This window comes from Emydura macquarii, unplaced genomic scaffold (genome assembly GCF_026122565.2).
Source record: "Emydura macquarii macquarii isolate MOO-44397 ecotype Brisbane River unplaced genomic scaffold, CSIRO-AGI_Emac_v2 contig_480, whole genome shotgun sequence".
NCBI classification, from domain to species: Eukaryota; Metazoa; Chordata; order Testudines; family Chelidae; genus Emydura; species Emydura macquarii.
Genome location: NW_027130617.1, coordinates 2,791,615 through 2,805,497, shown reverse-complemented (window position 1 = coordinate 2,805,497; position 13,883 = coordinate 2,791,615). Strand labels below are relative to the sequence as shown.

General features: G+C 38.3%; 1 protein-coding gene across 7 annotated transcripts in view; it reads right to left on the bottom strand.

Moving 5' to 3' along the window:
- Positions 1 to 13,883, bottom strand: part of VAV3 (vav guanine nucleotide exchange factor 3) — a 224,929-nt gene that overhangs the window by 128,538 nt on the left and 82,508 nt on the right. For all 7 annotated transcript variants that reach the window (XM_067538336.1, XM_067538338.1, XM_067538335.1 and 4 more), the window contains exons 5-8: positions 11,347 to 11,455; positions 6,896 to 6,988; positions 6,716 to 6,784; positions 704 to 807 (exon numbers count right to left, since the gene is read on the bottom strand). In XM_067538336.1, the coding sequence (XP_067394437.1) occupies positions 704 to 807; positions 6,716 to 6,784; positions 6,896 to 6,988; positions 11,347 to 11,455 (375 nt within the window). The remainder of the gene's footprint in view (positions 1 to 703; positions 808 to 6,715; positions 6,785 to 6,895; positions 6,989 to 11,346; positions 11,456 to 13,883) is intronic.

The window sequence follows — 13,883 nt, the reverse complement described above, 5'->3', positions numbered from 1 at the left end:
CCTTCATCTATGTCTTCACTTCCATTCAGCATGATTATGGTAACTTCCTTTTCTATCATTTCCCCAAAACTCAGCTTTCCAGCATTTTCTGAATGCTTTTACCTGTTTTTTCACAAGTATAGTGTGGCTATATCGCCCTCTTCTCAAACAACTCCATTAGCTCCCCAGTCATTTCCATTTCCAGTCAAAAGTGACTTCATTAACGCCTTCTATGGACACTCTCAGACTCGCCTCTCTTCTCCCCATCCTGTTTTCCCCTTCTTTCTGCCATCTGGAATGGCTTGCCTGTATCTTTCTGCCTCATTTTATTTTTCTCCCTATCTCTGATTATTTTATCTCTGTACCTGTTTTCTTTATCGCTATAAAGCATTCCGAGATAATTTGTATGGCAGAAACTGTGCAAAATAAGTTATACGGTTTCATATAAAATATGGATGCTATTTGTCAGTGAATAAGCAGTGACAAAAACACTTGGGAATAAATGAACAAATCATTCTACAAAATAATAATAGTTAGTACTTACCTGGTACTTTCCACATTCAAAGCCCATTACATATACTGGTATTGTTACACATAGAAATTCAGTTCAATTATATAAATGTTTAGCTTATCAAAATGGAGTATTTAACCATAAAGAGATACTTCAATGGACTGAGTTGTAGGTTATCACTAAAGTACGAAAAAGTTAGTGTATAAATATTACCTTTCCTTGTAGTTAATAAAAATTTGATACAGGTTCTGGTCATTTTTGTTTACAATGGAGTCATGAATGTCGTGCATTAGACTTCTGTGGGTTTTCACCAATTCCTTAAAAACAGAAATATATAAAAAAAATTAACACACAAATAGAACCCCTAAAGCTTCCAGAATGAAGATTAGTAGCTCCACATATATCTGTTAATTCCAATAAATTAAGACACATCACTTATGAGTATCATTGCTAATTTCAATGTTTGCTTTGGAATGCCAGATTCTCCATACAGAGTGATAGGGAAAACTAAACTCAGAACTCATTAAAGAGTAATTTATTCCAACTTGAAATGTGCACTGTTAGTTCATTTTCATTTTATAATGATAATTTTAAAACTATGCAAGTCAAGTAAATGTTTTAGTGACAAGACAAAATAATGATTGGTCTCCCTGAGCAGTGAAAATCCAGTTTTGTACAATACATCAGTCAATTAGTGGCATCCTGCTGCTAAGTTAACTGCAATCACAATGAGTTTCTCAATACAATGGGCAACTAATGGCACAGGAAAAAGACGAGGATGCTGCAGAAATATTTGAGCCAAGCTATACCACAGGAAAAAATTTAAAATTTTCAGTACAAGACCAGTATATAAAAACCTGTAATTAATGGCAGTACAAGATAACGGAGCTACAAATTGAAATCTATAGAAACGCTTGGAGGTGGATATATTAATATAGGGATAAATTTTCTCAGGGTTGGGCAGGGCTTTAACTAAACTGCCATGGAATCAGAGACTCAAGATGAGTGAGGTAGTATCTTTTATTGGACCAACTTTTGTGGTGAAACAGGTAAGCTTTTGATCGTACAGAGCGTTCTTCAGATCTGGGAAATGTACTCAGAGCGTCACAGCTAAATACAAGGCGGAACAGATTGTTTAGCATAAGTAGTTAACACATATTTCAAGGGACAAATCGAAGTGAAGCGGCCCATTATTTTCCTTTAAAAGACTGAAAGAAACACAGTTAGACCATGTCTACACTATGAACTGTTTGACGCAAGTTAGGTTAGCATACAGCTGCCAAAGTTAGTATATCATTTGTGTGCGTGCATACTTGACTGCTCACAAACACTGTGTGTACTCACTAGGAGTGCTTATGTTTATGTAAAGTGCGGTGCACCACACGTAGGTATCCCAGTGTGCCAAAACGCCGCCGGCTGGCACAATGCCTTTTGGGAAATGTTCACAATGTGTCATGGGAAAGAAATGACTTTCCCGGTGATCTCTGGAGGTAGGTGTCCAGCTCTCATGATGTAACTTTCTCCATCCCATAATCTCATCAATACTCCCAAATTTTTGTGCCTTTTTAAAAAAAATCCCCCAAAACTGTGCAGCACTTTTCAGTGTCTGCTCTCTCTGACACAGGCATAGAGCCCACAGAGCTCTGCACAATTCTCATGAACATTGCAAACACAGGATGCATGATTCTTCTGTACATGCAGATCTGCAGGAAGTACCACAGCATGGGGCAACATGAGGATTTCTTCAAGGACAGTTTACTGTGGGGCACAATGAAAAATAGTTCAAGGTTGTTGGTTGTGTTCGTGGAACAGTGGCAGACGGTGGAGCTCCACTTCGGGGCCCTAGAAACAAGCACCGACAGTTGGGATCACATCATAAAGCAGGTTTAGGGCAAGGAGCAGTGGCAACAGAACTTCTGGATGCAAAAGACCACATCACTGGATCTGTGTCCTGAGCTCACCCTACACTGGAGAAGCAAGTGGTCATCATGCTCTGGAAGCTTGCAATGCCAGATTGCTACCAGTCAGTGGGAAATCGTTTTGGAGTTTGAAAATCCAGCGTGGGGGCTGTTGTCATAGAAGTCTATAGACCATTAATCAGGAGTATGACTCTTGGCAACCTTCAGGGAATAGTGGATGAATTTGCAACAATAGGGTTCCTGAACTGCACGCGTGGTTGGGGGCGGGGGGGAGGGAATAGACAGCATGCTTACCCCTATTTTGGCACCAGCCCTCCTTGCCACAGAATACATCAACAGAAAGTGCTTCTTTTCTATGGTTATGCAAGCATTGGTACATCACCAGTGGCACTTCATCCATATCGATGTGGGCTGCTCAGGGAAGATGCATGGTGCTCACATCTTTAAGAATACAAATTGTTCAGAAAGCTGCAAGCAGGGACATTCTTTCCCTACCAGCAGTTTATCATTGCCAATGTTGAAATGCCAATAGTGATTCTGGGGAACTAAGCCTAACCTTTGCACCCTTGGCTCATAAAGCCAGACACTGACCATCTTAACACCAGGAAAGATTCAACTATTGGCTCAGCAGATGCAAAATGACAGCTGAATGTGCTTTTGCTAGACTGAAGGGGTGCTGGCAGTGTTGACTCATTAGACTGGATCTCAGTGAGAAAAACATCCCAATGGTGATAGCTGCTTGTTGTGTCCTGCATAATATTAGTAAGGCAAAGGGGGAAAAGCTGCCAGCAGGATAGAGGGCAGAAGTGGAGCACCTGTCTGCTGACTTTCAGCAGCCAGGCACAAGGACAATTACAAGAGTTCAACATAGAGCTATGTGGTTGAAGGAGGCTTTGAAAGAACACTTTAGCAGTCAGCCACAGTAGCACTCTGTGCTGGACTGTTCTCTGGGCCTGGAACTTTGGGGCTGCTAAGAATTGTGTAGTGTGTGCTGTACATTTATAAACGCAACTGGGTATTTTCCTGAAGTTATAAATATTGTGCTGCTTGGAGTGCATTTACAAGTACTGTTTGCTTTGACTATCACTATGCATTCTGCAATATTTGTTGCGAACTAAGAAAGATAATTTGATCCTGCAAAAACAGAAGTTTACTGAGCGAGGGAAAAAATTGTGGAGAAAATCAATGTGCAAAAATAAACACAGGCAACACTATACACATTTTTAACAAGTTTACATCCTTTCTCATTTTAAATCACCCTGTTCACATTTATGTCTATTTTAGTGTACAGATGTAGACCATTCTGGCTACACATATACCAACTGTGATTCGCAGTCGGTGTATGTGATGCTGTGGTTTTCCTTGCGGTTCCCTGGTGTGGAGTGGTAAGGATACTGATGCACCCCTGATGCCATGTGGTATGTTTGGGAGTGTAGGAAGCACTGACTGTGGAGTTCTCCAAGACTGAAAAGGGCTGCAGCGTTTGGGCTTGCTGCCTGTCAAATCCCATTACTCTTTGATGCATTTTCCTCTCCTTGTCCTGCTGGGACTCCTGGGCCTTTTTCCTGTCCTCTGTGTCTTTCTCCACATTGTTGGTCACATTGCCCCTCCAAGCCCATTGTTCATGGTCCGATGCAGCACGGGTTTGCAAGGCCTCACAGAACATTTCCTGCCTAGCCCTCTTCTTTCTCCTCCTCCTCCTCAGAGTCAGGGGTTCTGCAGGTATGGAAGGAGCACCTGCTCAAGGCCGCCATGCCCAGAAGCTGTTGATAAAAACAGACATGTACCACTGAATTTACACTAACAGAAAGGGAAAGATACATTTCAAAACCTGATTTCCACAGACACTTTTAATGCTAAGAAATGCTTGTTGATACTTTAGCTTTGGGGCACCACAGCACAAACTGAATATGGCCTGCCCAAAATATGGGGGAGGAGGGGTTTTTCTACTCCATAAAGCTATAAAATTTCAGTCTGTATTTAAATGGCACTGAATATCAGCACTATTTTTCACAGGCGGTGGTGATTTTAGCGGATATCTCACTCCTGAGGGTCACAAAGGCACAGAGAACATAGCTGCTACTGGCATCCCAAAGCCACCCACGCCCATACACCGCTAGCCTGTTTAGTGCAATGGTGCCAGCTGAACTCACTGCAGAGTGGCGCTGGAAAGTGTTCTACCATGGAGAAAGAAATAAGGCAGCCATCCCTAGAAACCTTGAGGAAAGGATTGAGGAGTATCTCCATGAAAGCCGTATTGAGATCTCTCAGGAGGATAAAAGGGACATCCCTATATGTATAAAGAAAGTGCTCCGTGTGACCCCGTTTCATCCATGGGGGAATGAAAGCAGATGCCAATTCTACCGCTTTTTGTTATACCTCTATCACCTCTTGTATGAGAAAAACAATGAAGAGTCAATACCTTTGTTTTGTTAACTTGGGGCTGGGCTGGACACCATCTTAAAATGTAAACATTGTACAGAAAAATGCATGCCCAACTTACCCAAGTTCCCTTTCCCCTTCATCAGGTTCATTCACACTCACCTGGCAGGACTAGCTACACTGCGGAGGAGTCTCAAACAGGTCCTGACTTGCAGAATGGCTGGTGTCTCCTCCCTGCACCCAGGCTCCTCCTCACTGTTCATGGCAGGGATCTCGGTCTCACATTCCTGAGGTAACCACAGTGGTCTGTGTGGTGGGGTCTCCACCAGCTATGACATGCAGTTCCCTGTAGAAGCATCAGGTCTGTGGTGCAGCATCAGATCTACTGTTGGCTTTCCTGGGGTGGTATCCCTGGGCAGAGTTCCTTTAGTTCCATGCAGCACCGCTGCTATCATACTCTGCATCCCCCATGCAATCTGCTTGTAGATGTCCACATTTCTGTGGCTGGTCTGTAGCCAGACTTGTACATCTTCTTCTCCCCACAGTCCCAGGAGATCCAATACTTCCCGTCTACTTCAGGTAGTGTTGCTTTCAGTACGTGGCGCCAGCGTGGCCAGTTAGGCAACTGCATGCAACAAGGGTGAGCTGCTAGGTGTGCATGCCAAGGTGGGCAATCAGAGAAAGGCATTCCAAAAAACACACAGGAGGACTGAAAGGGGACAGGAAGACTTCCGATCTCTGTGACTCCTGGGCAATGGAGTTTAAAATTGAGACCAAAGACTGTCACAGGGAATGAGGCACAATGGGACAGCTGCTAGAGGACTGCTAGGGTCAACACAGGTCATGCAGTTCCATACTCACACTGCAACAACCTCAGTAGGTCAACCATTGTTCTACGCCATTTGGGGAGATGGTTTTACTGCATCCCTATAATGGGGCACTTATGTCGGCCAGAGACAAATTCAAGTGTAGACAAATGCACATATAGGTTGTCACAAGGTGACTTATATCAAAGTAACTATGTAATGTAGACCAGACCATAAGACCAGGCCTAAGACTGTTACTAAATTCCTGCAACTGTAAGTTACTAGCACCAACCTAAAAAAAGTATCAATTGCCATTATTATAATGGCATTATTGCCATTTTATTGTGAATATGCTGGATTGCAGTCTTCAAAAGTAAATGTGATTTCCCAAAGCAAATAGTATCACATAGGTAACTTAACAAAATTTCAACTTAGTAGGAAGTTTCTTAGAGATACAGAATTTTTTTTTTTAAAAACAACTTCCACTGTCAAATTCTGAGTATAAAGAGAGCAAATACCAGTGAGACTCTGCAGGCGTGTTATAAAGTCTCTTTAAAAACATTACTGCAAATCAAAATACTGTGTAAACATTCTATATACTGATACAACTCTCAAGTATAATAGACTGATGATGTTCATGTGCTTTGCAAATTTCTGAAGAGACTTTTTCCATCTCATCTACACAAAATATGTTCCATGTTTCTCAATTATACATAGCAGGAGCTGAGGAAATTCATATATGGTTAATGTGCGACTTAAATTTAATCAATAAAATACTTGTAGATAATAGATCTTCAGAGAGTTACTGTGTAATTATAGGGCCAGATCTTCAGCTGGTATAAATCAAAAAATATACTCCAATTTATACCAGCTGAATACCTGGTCCATAGTATTGTTGACAATCTGCTGTGACTCTTTTTTCACATTTTTTTCCTCACAGTAACTATAAAAAGATATGGTCATTTTCACTGAGATGTACAGTATCCTACTACACATTTAAATGCTTTGAGGGGAATTTGCACATCACATTTCAAGTCATCACTTTGTTCAATAACAGGCACAAAACGATAACCTGATAGAATTTCTTTGTCTTTTTCTTTAAATATACGATTACTTACAGGAATATTGATGAACACTACATCAAACTCTGATGCTGACAGAAACCTTTTCAATGGCACCATGAAAAACTGTTAAGAAAAGTGAACATTGACTGGATTAATAAATTCTCTATTCAATTACACAATTACATTATTACTACATAAGTAACTATTCTATTAGCATAAAGTTCAGTGGCTCACTTTCTCTATTGACTCCAAAGTCTCAGTGTATTTCTCTTCAGTTTGTTTTATTTCAGCAAGGCAACAGCTTCTTATGTCGTTTTCAGTACATTTCTGCAATTAGAAACAAGTTAAGTTTAATTCATTTGTGGACACCTCCTGTATAACAAATTCATTTATTCGTTTACTGCTTAGCTATTAAGACGTATTGCTGGTTGGAAATTTCTCAGTATTGCAGCTTCAAGAAATTGTAACAGTTACCAAGGGAATAGTTTTTAAAAGTGCAATTAGCTGGAAACTGCAAGTTTTAGTAGTCCTTGAATTTTGATAAAATTTGGCATTCAGTAAGTTATATTTTAGAGCTAAACAATAATTTAATCCTTCTCATACTTTTAAAAAATAATATAGTAAGGGTAAAATGAACTATAGATCCATATTTATTTAATTTGGAACTACACAGTGAATCCTTATTCACAACAGTGAGTAATTACTGGGCTCACATTTAGTCCTTTGTTTATAATTTTCCCTTTTCCTTGAAAGGAACTTTTATTTAGGGCCATATTCATATTCTGCTTTTAGTTAAGGACAGTAGCTCGATATGAGGGCTCTGGCCTGCAGCCTTTACACGTTTGTTTGTTCTTAACAGGACTTTGGGATTTGCCTGACCCTAATAGACCGCCTTCAGTTTCCTGCAGATGTGAGATCAGCAATATAGTGTATGTTGGGGGCATCACACAGAGCAGAAGCTGATGATCATGTCAGGTTTGAAACATCATGGGTCCAATTCAACACTGGTCTTATTAAAGCTGAGCACAAAAATCTGTGTGTGGGAGTTCAGAATTCCTGGTATCAGAGTTGTTTTCCCAGGATACAGATAAATAATATGAAAAAATGTGTTTCAAAATATTCTTAAAGAAAGATTTGGGCAGGCATTGGCTAGCTTAGGGGACTTGACACAATTCCTGGATTACTCCTGCATGGACATTTACAGTTTATGTCACTGGCGTGATCAGATTCGCTCAGCAAATAACAACAACAATGTAACTTGTCTTCCCTCAAGTCTTTCCACAATTTCCCTGTTTCCTCCCAAATTCCATCCAAGCTCCTCATTCGCATCTCCAAGGACCTTTATGACTGTATCTCTGCCTGCATCTCAGTTCATTGCCTACTGTAATGAATCCATGTGCTGCAGACAATAGACAATTACTAGATACATTTGTCTCACACAGGGGGAGTCAGGGCCAGAGCCCTGAGACTTCAGTTCCAAAAAACAGACTGGTTTCTAACCCTTGAGGTAAAGGAAGGTTCCTGTAGCTGTTGATAATAGTAGTAAATCTACATCCACCCCATTGTCTAAAGCAACATAAATCACTCAGACACACAAAGTCATACTACTATTCCCCAACCCCTTCATGTCATCTGTGTCTCTTTCCCCCAGCCTATCACGCCACACCTTCTTTCTAGTAGTTCCCTAAGTCTGTATCAGCCATCTCCCTCCCATGTGCTAAACCATTTTATTTGTTTCCTGCAAATCCCTCCTTCTAACCCATTTCTTTCAGCTGCCATCATCAGCTGGAGGCAGAATGAAGTTCCTTGTGAGGATGCAGAGTCTTTCACAGTCAGTAGAAACCTGGTGTGTGAATATTAAGTTATGGTTGAGGTAGGGTGACCAGATAGCAAGTGTGAAAAATCGGGACAGGCGGTGGGGGGGTAATAGGTGTCTATATAAGAAAACGCCCCGAATATTGGGACTGTCCCTGTAAAATCAAGATGTCTGGTCACCCTGGTCCCAAAACATGTTATTTCCTTGCTATCAAAGGTTTGTATTGGAGGAAGTGTCTTACTTAACCCATGTCAATTCCTTTTAAACAAGTTTCTGGGTTTGAAACTATTATTTTGATTCGAATTTGTCTTTAATCTCTTCTTTGTGAGCGGTTTTGTAAATCAAATGTGTATGTGTTACAGATTCCAAAAGTGGGTTATAGCTTGGGTCCAACTCTGCAACCCTCTGTAACCTACTCTGCTGAGCAATAATTCATGAGAGCAGTCCCCATGGAGGGGCCAGGGCAGCAGGACAAATCTAGTCTGTTTGTGCTCACACAACACACATTAGGGTTACACAAGTGGGCCTTTTGTGTGAGTATTACTAGTTAACACATCAGTCTGCCATCTACAGCAGATGCTACAGCATCTTGGAATTTGAATGCAGTAAGTAATGACAATGGGTGAAAGGGACTGAAAAGAGTGAAAAAAACACTGTCTGCTCAATGCACTGAGAAAATTGTTCTTTGGTGGTAGTCTATGGTCAGAGGAAACTTAGGTACCTTAGTTTACATAGGTAGGCAATGACATATTAAAAAAAAAAAGGTGTAGTTTTAAACGGATACACATATTCTTCTCCTAGCTATTTAGAACACTAAACACAAAATTCTAAAGAGTTTGCATTTTTTAAAAATTGATTTGCAAGTGACTTCTAAGTGGCACCCATTACTAGTTTTTGTGTAATTATTTCATTCAAAAGACTCAGATGAAAGAATTGTGCCAATGTGTAGAGCCCTGCAAACCTGGGGATATCCGCTTTATACCCATGGACCATGTTTGTAGATCGCGGATCCGATGCAAATACAAATTTTGTATCTATGTAGGGCTCTGCCAATGTGTAATGTTACTGTGCATCATATTTGCAAATCTAATAGTAAATTACTGCATACTAAGACAGCCATCAAATCCAATCTACTGTTCTTTCTAATAAGGAAATTTAATATTAAACATTTTTAGATCTTTAATAATATTCTTTCTTCCAACAAGCAAATTCAGACTACAGCTGCCATTCCATTCTAAACTCACCCTGTTATGTCCACTACAGCTACAACAATGCCTGATGGTATTTCATTTGTAATAGGCATGGAAAAAAACAGGAATTTCCAAAGTGGAAAATATGTCAGAGCTCACCAACTGCTACAACTGGAAGAAATATCCATATTGACACTTGAAACTCACATGGTTTTGAGTTTCATTGAAAACTGAAAACTCAGACCAGGATTATCGAAAGATCCCCTACAGTTCATACACATTTCAGGCAAACAACTGGGCCCACTTGCAAAAGAACATGATCTGATTTATGGTTATATATTGAAGTCATGCAAAACTTGTAATATTAGCTGAGTTTTGGTATAGGTTTCATCAAAATCTAAAACTCAGGAATTGATCAAATCTCAACAAAACATGAACCACTCCAAACTGAAACTCCCAAGTTTCTCAATATTTTACACTTCACTTATATTACTTTTAGAAACTTCCTTCACATCAGTACCTCTAAGTGAAATGCAATTAGTATAAAAACGTTCTAGAAAAAAAGTGATGATGCTCTTAAATTGTCATTAATTGGCAGAGTCTAGACTTACATGAATCACGTTGAAACGAGTCAGAAATCTTTCCAAGGAAAGTGTTTTCTCTCAACATAACCATAAATTCTCAGGATCACAACAAAAACACATTGTATGAACTCTGTTAGATACCTACAACTTTCTGCTTTTATACCAGCAGAAACCTTCAGACCTTTTTATTTTCTCACTTCTACAAGTTACTATATCTCTGGAATTCAATTTGGAAAAGTAGGTGGTGAGCTCCCACCTTAAAACATCCATTTAATAGAACAAAACAAACTTAGAGGGTGAGACAACAACAATCTTAACTTCCTTGAAAAAGTGTGTGTCATCATGATAGCATACTAACTTTTTGCAGGTAAATCAAATGAATGCTTAGAGAGATGGATAGTAAGCTATTAGAACTGGTTTTGACACCCACCTCACCCACAACTACCAGTCATTTAAAAATAGCCAGTGAGTACATTTTGTGCATGGGCTTGTAAATTTTCACAGCAGTTTTGTAAAACTGACACACAGATATATCTATATGTATAATATATATGCTATCTTTCTGTTTAACTAATCCATATTACTGTTGATCAGCGTTGCCCCAAAATAATATGGGGGTCACTTTTTTAGCATACTTTTGAGTAAACAGTAACATTTATTTTTTAAATGGTCTTAACTCAAGTAGCTGACAAATCTTAATAGCCATACGTAACTGGATCTTAACTAAATAACGGTTTATATTTTAATGTTCTCTTTTTACTTTTGAAATAGCATTGGTAATTCTTTCTGTGAAAGAAATACCAGAGTGAATCTTTTTCCCTTTCTCCATAAGAGAATGTTGGATTTCATAGTAGCTTGATAACATTATGATCCACTGTGTATGTTACATTGTCACTGCACACAAATGTGAACTCATCCATAACAAAGCAGATTTGACATATCTAAATTTAAAAAAAAATTACTTACAGTGTTAGTGAAAACAGCTAAGAGAGTTAGTTAATGAATGTGAGTAAAATTTTACTTTCACACTACCACTATTTCTTTATGAATATGTCTGTAGTCACTCAAAAAATAAATAGGAGTTAGAAATCATACAGGCTGATGTGCTGCTTCATCTTTCATTAAGTCTTCATATACTTCCCCACCTTCATCTTCTCCATAGACACAATCATATAACTCTTCATCCTCATCTGCACCAGTTTCACTAAAAGACAAAAGAAAAAGCAACAACATTAAGGGTCAGTGTACTGAACAGGGATTATGGAGTCAACACTAGGAAAGAGAATTCACCAAGCGTCTGGGTTTTTACAGTAAATCTAAACAAATGAATGAAACAGAACTATACCACAAAGGGACTATAAAATCACTAACTTTTTTTTAAATCTCAACATATTTAAAATCTGACTTTATAAAATTAACACAAGACTGAAGAAACAGAATTAAGTTTCAAACCATGACAGGAATTGAGACAAGATTTCTAAGGAAACAATGGGGCACGGAGTTCCTGCTACTTAAATTACAAACGGGCCTCAGCATCAGGTCAAATTAACAACTATCCTAAAACTAGTGCATCCCCATGTAAGTCAGTATTGCTGAAGTTGTACCTGCCTTACACCAGTGGAGCACTTAGTCCATTATTTCTGATGTACCCAAATTCTCTAGAGGATATTGTGACATGTGACTGATATTCTTTTCCAGTTTCATTTATTTACATTTCTCATGTTTCTTTCTTTGCCATAAGAGATTAAGGGTGAAATTTTCAAAATGGCACATGTGATTAAACTCCCATTTTCCAATGTGACTTGGGAGACTAAGTCCCAATGACTTCTAACTTCATCTCTTCAGCGCCTCAGTCACTTTTGAAAATGGGATTTAGAATAAAATTTTACAACACATCTAAATTCCATTTTGAATGGAGAGTTTCTATGAGCGTCAAAAAAGTTTATTTAAGTAGTGACTGAAAATGACTCCTGATCAGATGGGTTGAAGATGCAATAATTTTATTGTTGAAAGACATCAGTGAAACTATTAGAGTGACCAAGAAGGTTGAGTTCTGTCTATCCAACATGAAGCCTACTGCTAGGTGGAAAAGTAATTATGTAAGATAGCTCATAAGTATCCAAGAAAGATGCAGAAACAGCCCAGTAGACAAAGGTTGGAATTTTCAAAAGAGTTTATGGGAGGTAGGTACTCAAATCCCATTGAAATTGGGTGTCTAACTCTCATAGTCTCATTTGAAAATCCCAACCATAATCACCATGCCCAATGTTCAGAGCATCTGAGCAAACCAGTTAAGCCTCTCACTTTGCATTAAATATGTACCACTTATGTGTAAGTTGTAGCTAGCCTGGAAGGACATGAGAGCAAGAGTCAGAGATAGAAACTATTCTTTAAATGTTTTAAAGGAAAGAGAATTAATGAAGCATGCATCATTTTAACAAAAACATGAGAGGACAAAGAAAACTTAGATTAGTTCTAAATGTGCCTCTCACCGTTTTGACCCAGAAAGACACCATTAAGATGGAATTATTTTTGTAAAATGAACTTCACTACTTAGGGGAAATCCCAAAGCATAGGCCACTTACCTGATGCTCTTGAACTATTTATATTTCTTAAGAAATACATACTTCTTCCAATTTTTTCCTATCTATATTTTAGAGATCATCTAACTGTTACATTCCAGGGTATGGTACATGCTATCTGATATAACAGCCATCTGAAATAAATTCATTGTAAATTTTTACAAGTAAATCATATAACAGTGCATCAAAATAGAGGCTATTGCATCTAATATTGTATTCAATTCCTATTTTAGAAGCATATTTAGGAACTATATTTTTAATGTTGATGCACATATAGCAAAAAGCCTATAAATCTTAATTGGTAATTTTTGCATGTAGTACCAAAATTCTTGTTCTCGCTGAAAACATATATTTCTATCCCACTGTATTATAATTTTGTGTTTAATAATAGTGCTATAAATACACATTTTGGTAGGGTTGTATGATTTTCTGCATTGTAAATTTTTATACTCAGAAGTTTTAACTGCTAAATTTATAAGTGTCACAACTGAAACATTAGGATTTTTCACAAGATTTTAATCATTGTAAAGTGAGAGAACATCACTGTCTGTTATTGTCTACTCTATTTAAACAGAAGGAGCAGGAAGTCAGACTAGATTATCATAATTGTCCCTTTTGACCTTAAAGTCTATGAGTCTATGAAGATGGCTAAAATATAAAACCTTTTTCTTTTGACTTTTCCTTGTATAACAACAATGTACTGTGTCCAAAATGGCAAATGCAAATGCTTACCCTCATGTGGAAATTTACTTAAGTGAGGAGTTCCACTGAATACTATAGGACTACTTACATGAATAAAGATACATATATTCATAATTATCTACAGGATCAGGGAAAAGCATTCATTGATGCTGTAATTTTATGTAAGCATTCTGATGATACAAACAAGTAATTCTGTAGTGCACTGATACTTGTATTCATCACCAGACCCCCTCATGAAATCCCCCCTTATTTTCATATGTAAGAAAATCAATCATTAAGCTATGACTTTTTTTTTTTTTTTGTACAATTAATTCTTCTTTTCTAGCCAATTCTTGGTCAATCAGATAA